At 43.7% G+C, this 9,712-nt stretch overlaps 2 protein-coding genes across 2 annotated transcripts; one reads left to right on the top strand and one right to left on the bottom strand.

Annotated features, from left to right (window-relative positions):
* Positions 1-254: 254 nt before the first annotated feature.
* LOC121810892 (NDR1/HIN1-like protein 26) lies at positions 255-1,398 on the top strand. Its single transcript, XM_042211614.1, has one exon. It carries the CDS (start codon positions 627-629, stop codon positions 1,272-1,274), a length of 648 nt encoding a protein of 215 aa, XP_042067548.1. The 5' UTR covers positions 255-626; the 3' UTR covers positions 1,275-1,398.
* A 1,292-nt stretch (positions 1,399-2,690) lies between these two features.
* Positions 2,691-3,638, bottom strand: LOC121741664 (the record flags this gene model as incomplete). The annotated part of the gene is made up of 1 exon (XM_042134519.1): positions 2,691-3,638. A coding segment is annotated over one exon (750 nt), but the record flags the coding sequence as incomplete, so codon positions are not given.
* Between the last annotated feature and the right edge of the window lie 6,074 nt (positions 3,639-9,712).

Genomic DNA, 9,712 nt, shown 5'->3' with positions numbered 1-9,712 from the left:
TCTGAAATCTTCGGAATAAAATAATTTTCCAAAAATTTGAACCAAACTTGAAAATCGAAAAAGAAAAAAACTTATTTCGCGACTTAGGTTGCAAATCAGAAACATGTGCCTAAATTTCCTCAACAAAGAAACCATCGATTGATCAAGTGACCGATGTCAGAGATTGAAGCAAAGATTCTATCACTCATCCGCAGTCGTGCTTTTCTGGCCATTGCTTCTTTTTCTGTGATTCCGGTTGCCCCGAAATTTGGCCATTTATCGTTGTTGCGGCTTTTGTTAGCTTTTGATAGATTAGGCCTTTCTCATTGTCTTGTGCTTTGCTGTTTTATTGAGTCGTAATTCTGTTTGAGTTTGTGCAGTGTGACTTTCTAACGCTTGTCACGAACCTTTGCTCGCCTTCCCATGCCGCCAACTTACCATCGTGTCCCTATAATTTGGTGCCACGTGGATTATTCAAACAGTTACACTTACCTCCAAAACCTTGTACTGAAAGTAGAAAGCCAAAAACAATCAATTGCTGCTTTTTCTCCCCATGAAAAAAGCCCTTTATTAACCCCTCATCTCTCCATTCCCTTCCTCTCCTCACCACACCACACCACATCTCATCTCCCTTCCTCTCTCCTCAAATGTCTAAAATAACAGAGATATCACCCAAAGACTGCGCCACCAAGAAACGAACCACCACCATCCCAATCCCAAAACTCAACAAGAAGCTCTACCTATACCTCTCCACACTCCTCCTCTCTCTCCTCTCCCTCCTCCTCCTCATCTACCTCACCCTCCACCCTTCAAAGCCCCACTTCTCCCTCCAACAAGCCGAGGTCGACCAGCTCAACCTCTCTGGCCCATCCTCCCTCCTCAACTCCTCCATCCAGATCACCCTCCAGTCCGACAACCCCAACACCAAGCTCGGGATCTACTACGACGAGTTCATCCTCTACGCCTCCTACAAAGGCCAGAGAATCACTCCCGAAGCCGCCATCTCCCCCTTCTACCAGGGCCAAGGGGAGACCAACCTCCTCAGTGCGTCGCTGGTCGGGTTCCAGCTCCCCGTGGCCCCATCCTTCGCCTATGAGGTGCAGAGCGATCAGGGGGCCGGGAGGCTGGTGTTGAGCTTCAAGGGGATGGGGCGGCTGAGGTGGAGAGTTGGGAGCTGGGTTTCGGGGAGGTATCGGTTCGTTGTCAGCTGCGTTGCTGTTATGCCGCTTGGGCCGGCTGTGCCTTCGCCCCCTCTGCGTTCGAGGTCGAGCTCGGAGTGTTCTACTGTAATGTGATAAGTGTAATTATGTAATATGATTATGGTTTTCTTGATTGCTTGAGTGTTGAAATGTTATTGTTGATGATGTAAAGTAGCTTTGTGTGATATGGAAGAAAGAAGAAGTGGGATTTTGTGGAGTCTTTTTGGTATTATGATTGTTATGGGATTTTTTTCATTTTTGTAATGAGAAAAGATGAAAGGGAGATATGAAAAAGTGGGAAATGTGCGTTTTGGTGCTTTCTTGATTGAGGAATCTGCGTCTCTCGTGATTTTATCAAACGCTAGGGGGCCCATGTGCCGCGACTTGACTAGTCGTGGGCGGGATGCCACACTCGATGAAATGCACACACGCTAGATATATTGGCCGAACCAAGAGTCTCGTGTTCAAGACTTGGCTGGTCGTGGGCAAGATGATACACTCGATGAACAAAATTTAATACACACACATCGGATAGATATATCGGTAGAGCAGAGAGTCTCGTGTTCAAGACTTGGCTGGTCATGGGCGAGATGATACACTCAGATGAATGAAATTAATACACACATCAGATAGATATATCGGTAGAGTAGAGAGTCTTGTGTTCGAGACTTGACTGGTCATGGACAAGATGATACACTAGCTTGATGAAATACACACACGTCTGATAGATATATCGGCCAAACAGAGAGCCTCTTGTTCGAGACTTGACTGGTCATGGGCGAGATACTACATTCGATGAAATACACAGTCTGATAGATTTATCGGTCGACATATTGTTCGTACAGAGTCTCATATTGGAAGCCTGATGATTCCATGTCATAACACATGGTTTGAATGATTTGGCTCAAGCGTAGTACAAATGAAATGGATTTCACTCCACTACTTGAGAAAATATATCAGCCAGTTTTGTTAAAGATTAAATTTTGACAAATTGGGCGTGTGATACTATACAATCAATCACAGATCAGCAATAATCAAAGAAATTGGGCAACAATGATTATTTCAAGAGAAAGAGAATGAATGCTAATCCTTCTCTTTTTCAAGATCTCCAGAAAGTCATCATGCTTATTTTTCTTCAAAAAGTGGCAGATAACAAGATTCTGGAGCTGTATTATTAGGAGGGTCCATGGAAGAAGAAAAACAGTGTCCCTTCTACTAGTTTAAACAAGAAAAAGATAATCTAAACAAGGAAAAAAAGCAGTTTTTTTAACTTTTTGGAGTTCCTAAGCTCCAACTACTTCTACTAAATTTGTTTGTCCCTACAAACAACACAAGAGGAGAAAGAGATTGTAAAAAAAATAAAAAAACTAGATTTGACTATACTCTGTTTACTGCAAGAACAGCAAAAAACAACACACAACACATCAATTCTCTTACAACATCCTGTTAAAACTAGTTAAAATGTAACAGAAAAATTATGACTAGCCACCAAACTCAATCCAAACACAAGAATTTCCCAAAGCCTTCAATCTCATTATACACAAATATATACAACCAAGCCTCCAACTTTCGTTGAATCAAACATGTATATGATTCTTGAAAAAGAGAATACAATCTCTCTCTTATTGGTTATTACATGTGGCTCATGATTCATATACATACATTGCTCCAAAATCGAAAAAATGCAGGGCATCAATGGGGGAACTCACCTCAGACTGAATCAGAGTCAACCCACTTCCAAAAATGCTTTTTACAAGAAACCGCCTTCTCATCCAAACCCCCGTACTCATCCGCCTCCTCCGTCGAGAATTCGCCTTCCGGCAGCCCCTCCACCTCCGCCTGCACCGTGTGCAGGACGTACCGCGCCGGCAATCCGGGATACGACGCCGACGCTCGCTCCTCCACTTTCTTCGTATAAGATTCCGGCACCAATCGCACAATTCCCCTATTTTCGTCGCGATTCCCGCTTCCTAGGGTTCCAATTTCGACGGAGGTTCCAAGCCCTAATTCCTCTCTCACGGCGCGGTACAGCGCCGCCTCGACCGATTCCCCCGGCTTCATCTTCTCCGAGAGGGGGCGGCCGCGGCGCCTCACGTCGCCGTTGGAGAGCTCCTGATGCGATTCGATTAGGATTTTACCGTCGCCGCGGACGATCCTCGCGACGACGACTTCGACGGTACGGACCGGCGGGATCGAATCGGCGAGATCGGTCTCGCCCTCGGCGATTTCGAGCCAGAGATTGTGGACATTCTTCGTCCCCGGCTTGACGCCCCACGATCCGAAGAGGTCGGCGGCTAGGCGAGGGCGCAGCCAATCGGAGAGCGTCTGCGGCGTGGCGAACGGCGGAGGGAGGCGGAGGGGATTCAATTTTCTAGGGCTGAGGGAAGACATTTTGGGGATTTTGCGGGGGTATAATGGGAAAGAGAGTTTGTTGGTGTTGTTGTTGAGAAATTTCGGAATATGAGTTTAAATTCGCTGACCTTTCGAGATAAGAGATTCAATTCGCTTACCTTTCGAAATATGGGTCCGAGACATACGAATTTTTCGGAATAAGGGTTTTAAACCTTTTTATATTTATTCTCTTCATTTTTCTTATTATTTCCCTTCTAATAATTATAGATTTACTAAACTATCTTTTAACCCATCTCTCAAAAATTTTATTTTACGTCCCTCCGACCGATTTGCGCTCCACTCTTAAAAGTCAACCTTCTCTCTCAAATAATTATTTTCATTTGGGGCTTCCTCTCTCTTTCCGAGCTAATGAACATGTAGGGACCTGCAATTCATTATGTATCTTTATCATGTTCGTTAGACGATGAAATTGAAATTTATCGACTAGTTAGCTGAATTTTGAATTTTAATTGTTGTTTGCTTATGATTTTGAGAGAGTATTTTAGCTGCTTCTCAATACAGATTATCGTTATAGCAGCAACTTGTTTTCGTGAAATGCCTCAGCTGGCCGATAATGATGTTTCAGCTCTCAGTTGATAAGTTACGAAGTACAAGATGTCGTTAATATACGTTTATGATGTATAGAGAAGAGAAGATTGACTTTTAAAAGTGGAGCGCAAATCGTTCGGAGGGAGGTAAAATGAAATTTTTGAGAGATGAGTTAAATGATAGTTTAGTAAATCTATAATTATTGGAAGGAAAATAATAAGAAAAAGGAAGAGAATAAATATAAAAAATGTGTAAAACCCTTATTCCGAAAAATTCGTATGTCTCGGACCCATATTTCGAAAGGTAAGCGAATTGAATCCCTTATCTCGAAAGGTCAGCGAATTTAAACCCATATTCTGAAATTTCTCGTTGTTGTTGGGGAGGAAGAGGATGGAGGTGGATCTGGGGGAGGTGGATTTGGGGGCGAGGAGAGAGAAAGCGGTGAAGATGATGTCAGGGAGTGACGTCGGCTTCTTCAGCGGCGGTGGGATTGGTGGCTGGGGCGGCGGAGGCGGTGGCATGGCGGTGGGTGATTTGGGATTCATTTATGATTTTTTTTTATTTAGGGTTAAAAATTGGGAAGAGCGATGATACAATTATGAGTAGGAGTATGTATATAATTATGATTATTTTTGTGAAGAGTGATGATATGTTTTTTAATTAATGAATCTTAATCCATGAATTAAATGATACAATCAACAAGTAACGGTGTAAAATTGAAAATAATACTAGTAGTATTTAAATTATTTTCAAGACTAGACGCCTTGGGAGGTTCAGACAATAGTGCTCCACAAAAGATGGAATCATCTTCTGAATTCAACCTTGACGGTTTTGCAATTGCATTTTGACTTTTTTTGGTGTCAAATTGCAATATTTAGAAGTACTTTTTTGACAAATCGTAGTACTACTATTTTATTTCTGCAACCTTTTTTTTCATCCATTCGTCCAATTAGTACAACTCCAAAAAGTCATTGTAGATAACAATATATTACTTATTACTAATATACTCTTTATTAGTTCCAATTGAAGGGTGATATTCGATTTTTTCATCTTTATAATTAGAACAGAATTACAAAGAATTACTACGAAATTAAGTTTGAAATGACCAAGAATCGATCAATGAAAGAACACTTCAATTGCCGTATACAAATGTAACATTCAAGTGTGAGTGTATGGTTGTTTATTGATGGTTTGGCGAATTTTTGATGGTGATGAATGCAGGAAAATACAGATCACGACACAGAGATTTACGTGGTTCGATTTACTGAGGTAAATCTACGTCCACGGGAAGAAAAGAGGGCAGAGTTGTATTGCTTGATCTGTTTTCTACAGCTTACAATACAGACTTGCTATTTGATATTTTATCTCTAGAGAGCTTCTTTAGAACTTAAACTTTTTCTATCTGATCTAAGTTCTATTTATACATTGAACCAAGATCGTGGCATGCAGCACCATTTACTAGGCAGTGGATGTCGTGGAGATCGTGGCGATCTTGCATGGGTCCACTATCCTGCATGAGTTAATGACTGCTTGACACCACTAAATAGATCGTGGGTGTAGTGGAGGTGGAAATCCTGCATGAGTCCACTATCTCCTAGTTCGGTCGAATACTGAGACCGAACTGCTGAATTATTGCCGAGCAGCTTTTGCCGATCTGAGAGTAGAGCTTGATGCCGACCTGAGAGCAGAGTTTGATTGGTTGGCTTTTACCGAGCTGTAGGCTGGGGCCGAACTCTTTGGTTGTGCCGAACTGAACTCTTTAGTCATGCCGGACTGATACTCTTTAGTCATGCCGAACTGATACTCTTTCTTGGGCTTTAGGCTGATGGGCTTTACTGCTGTTGGGCTTGTTTAGTACGTACTCCATCACTACCCCCCCCCCCCGAAAAGCGAAGTGAATCACTTCGGCATTCTGGATAAAGGTACGGGGTAAGTTGATGTTTGTCCTCGGTCTGATGAAGTGAACTCTTCTTTGACCGGACTTGGTTTGTGTCCTAATTTGGCGAGTTTTATCGCTCGGATCGGACTTTCCGTTGTCCTAATTTGGGGATCGGACTTTCCCTTGTCCTAATTCGGCGAGTTTTATCGCGTGGATCGGACTTTCCCTTGTCCTAATTCAGGCAAGTTTTATCGCGTGAATCGGACTTTTGTTGCAGTTCGTTTCAGACGAAGTGCTTGATTTTTAAGCCGAATTGTGGTCTTGTATCCTCTTTAGAAGCTTGGACTTCACAATCGTTGGCTTATTGCAGTTCGTTTCAGACGAAGTGCTTGTTTCTTAAGCGGAATTGTGGTCTTGTATCCTCTTTAGAAGCTTTGACTCACAATCGTTGGCTTATTGCAGCTCGTTTTAGACGAACTGCTTGTTTAAGCTGAATTGTGGTCTTGTATCCTCTTTAGAAGCTTTGACTCACAATCGTTGGCTTATTGCAGCTCGTTTTAGACGAACTGCTTGTTTAAGCTGAATTGTGGTCTTGTATCCTCTTTAGAAGCTTTGACTCACAATCGTTGGCTTGTATATGTTCTAAGAAGGGGATCAGCCTTCGAAGAACAAGATACCTCAGTGACATTTGTAAGAGACGACACGCACAGAGACAGACAAAACACACAGACAAAACGCACAGAGACAAACAAAGACCAAGCAAATCAAAGAAAGCACAAAGACCAAGCAAACCAAAGAAAGCACAAAGACCAAGCAAACCAAAGAAAGCACATTGACCGAACAGGACTCAAGACTGACTGACCGGACTGTCTCTTACAAATGGAACTTCTTGAGGTTGGAAATGTGCCATGTTCGGGGTACCTGTTCTCCTGACATGTGAGCCAATTTATAAGACCCTTTGCCGAGGACTTCTGACACCCGATACGGACCTTCCCATGTGGGTTCGAGCTTGCCCAGCTTTTCTGCTCGGCTTACTTCGTTGTTTCTCAAGACGAGATCTCCCACTTGAAATTGCAGCTTCTTCACCCTTTGGTTGTAATACCGGGCTACTTGCTCCTTGTACTTGGCTGCTTTTATGCATGCCAATTCTCTTCTTTCTTCGGCAAGATCTAGCTCGGCTCTCAGTCCGTCGTCATTCATTTCTGCTGAGAAGTTTAGAGTTCGGGGACTGGGTATGCCGATCTCCACCGGAATCACGGCTTCAGTGCCGTACACAAGACTGTACGGAGTTTCACCGTTGGAGGTTGTGGGTGTAGTTCGGTAGGACCATAGGACTTGAGGGAGATTTTCTACCCATTGTCCTTTGGCTTGTTCTAACCGAGCTTTTAACCCTTTCACCAGGATACGATTTGTTACCTCCGTTTGTCCGTTTGCTTGTGGATGAGAGACCGAAGTGAACCGCTGTTGAATATTCAGCTCTTGGCACCAATTCTTGAACGTCTTGTCGGTGAACTGAGTCCCGTTATCCGAGATGAGGATGTGGGGTATGCCAAATCGGCACACTATGTTCTTCCAGACGAAATCCAATGCCTTCGAGCTCGTTATCGTAGCTAATGGTTCAGCTTCCACCCACTTCGTAAAGTAGTCCACGGCAACGATTAGGAATTTTATTTGCCGAGGAGCTTGTGGTAGTGGTCCTACTATGTCTATACCCCATTGCATAAAAGGCCAAGGGCTTTGCATAGTGGATAGATCGGTCTGCGGCATCCTTGGGATATTTGCATGGATTTGGCACTTCGGGCATGTCTTGACGAGCTGCACTGCTTCTTGTACCAAGGTTGGCCAATAATATCCCCATCTTAGAACTTTTTTAGCTAAAGCTCTAGCTCCGATGTGGCTGCCGCACGATCCTTCATGAACTTCTCTGAGGATGTAGTCCGTCTCTTCTGGCCCTATACATCGTAATAACGGCTGAAGGTAGGACTTTCTGTATAAGACTCCTCCATGAAGTTCGTACCGAAGTGCTCGGCATGTGATTTTCCGAGCTTCTCTCTTATCCTCGGGCAGTTGTCCTTGATCTAGATACTGTAAGATCGGCGTCATCCAGTTCGGCGAGCTGGTTACTGAATGTACCTCAGCTTCATCAATGCTTCGATGCATCAATTCCTCCACCTTTGAGCTTGGACATGCGGCTAACTTACTCAAAGTATCTGCTCGGCTGTTTTCTGCTCTGGGAATGCGGATTATCCGAAAATAAGAGAAACTTCGGCTAATGCTTTGCGCTTTGTCTAAATATTTCCTCATCCTCTCATCACGGGCTTCACTTGTACCCAACATGTGATTCACTATGACTTGTGAATCACAATGGATTTTGAGAGACTTGATACATAGACTTTGCGCTAGCTGGAGTCCGGCAAGGAGGGCTTCGTATTCGGCTTCGTTATTAGTGGTTGGGAATGAGAACCGAAGTGAATAGGTTACCTCGTGTCCATCGGGAGCGATAAGCAGAATACCAGCTCCACTTCCCGTTTTATTCGAAGCTCCATCTACGAATCCGCTCCAGCAGTCCGGCGGCTCTTCTTCGGATTCCAAGGGCTGTGCTAGTTCGGCATTGGTAGAATTTTTCTGTTCGGCAATGACAGGGATTGCTTGATCGAACTTGGCCTCTGCAAGAAAATCTGCCAAGGCTTGTCCCTTGATGGCTTTCCGAGGTAGGTACTCGATTGAGTGTTCTCCCAGCTCTATGGCCCATTTGGCGATTCTGCCTGATGCTTCTGGCTTGGTCAAAACTTGCCGAAGAGGCAGATCGGTTAAGACGCATACCTTGTGAGCATAGAAGTATGGCCGCAGTCTCCTTGCTGCATTTACTAACGCCAGAGCAATTTTTTCCAGAGGTTGATACCTTGTTTCTGGACCTCTTAATGCTCGGCTTGTAAAGTAGATGGGAAACTGCTTTAGGCCTTCTTCTCGTACAAGCACCGCGCTAATGGTTTGATCGGATGCCGCTAAGTATAAGAAAATCACTTCGGCATCTGTTGGAGCAGAGAGAATTGGAAGCTCGGCTAAATAACTTTTGAGCTCGTCAAAAGCCTTTTTCTGCTCGGCTCCCCACTCAAACTTTGGTGCCTTTTTTAACACTTTGAAGAACGGCAGTTGCTTTTCGGCTGCTTGGGAAATGAATCTATTTAATGCGGCTAGACATCCAGTTAGTCTTTGCACATCGTATATGGACTTCGGCATCGCCATGTTCTGAATAACTTGAACTTTTGAGGGATTTGCCTTGAGTCCGTCCTTTGAAACCCAACAACCCAGAAATTTTCCCGAATCTACCAAAAAGGTACATTTTTGGGGGTTGAGTTTGAGGTTGGCTTTTCGGAGTACGTCGAGAGTGGATTTGAGGTTGTCTTCGTACTCCGAAGTGCTTTTGCTTTTGACAACTATGTCGTCGACATACACTTCAACCTGTTTTCCGATTAGGTGCCGAAAAAGCTTGTCTACCATCCTTTGATAAGTGGCTCCGGCATTCTTTAAACCGAATGGCATCTTTTTATAAGCGAAAATGCCGAAATCGGTAATGAAAGCTGTTTTCGGAGCGTCACTCTCATCCATCAACACTTGGTGATATCCTTTGTATAAATCAAGAAAACAGAAAATTTCGAAGCCGATCAAAGCTTCTACTTTTTTGTCTATGTTCGGAAGGGGATAGCAATCTTTA

The sequence above is a fragment of the Salvia splendens genome, chromosome 7 (genome assembly GCF_004379255.2).
Source record: "Salvia splendens isolate huo1 chromosome 7, SspV2, whole genome shotgun sequence".
In the NCBI taxonomy this organism is placed as follows: Eukaryota; Viridiplantae; Streptophyta; class Magnoliopsida; order Lamiales; family Lamiaceae; genus Salvia; species Salvia splendens.
This window is presented reverse-complemented; position numbering and strand designations above follow the sequence as displayed.

Excerpts from the sequence above, each read along its gene's own strand:
- LOC121810892 (XM_042211614.1), top strand. The coding sequence starts at position 627 with ATGTCTAAAATAACAGAGATATCACCCAAAGACTGCGCCACCAAGAAA.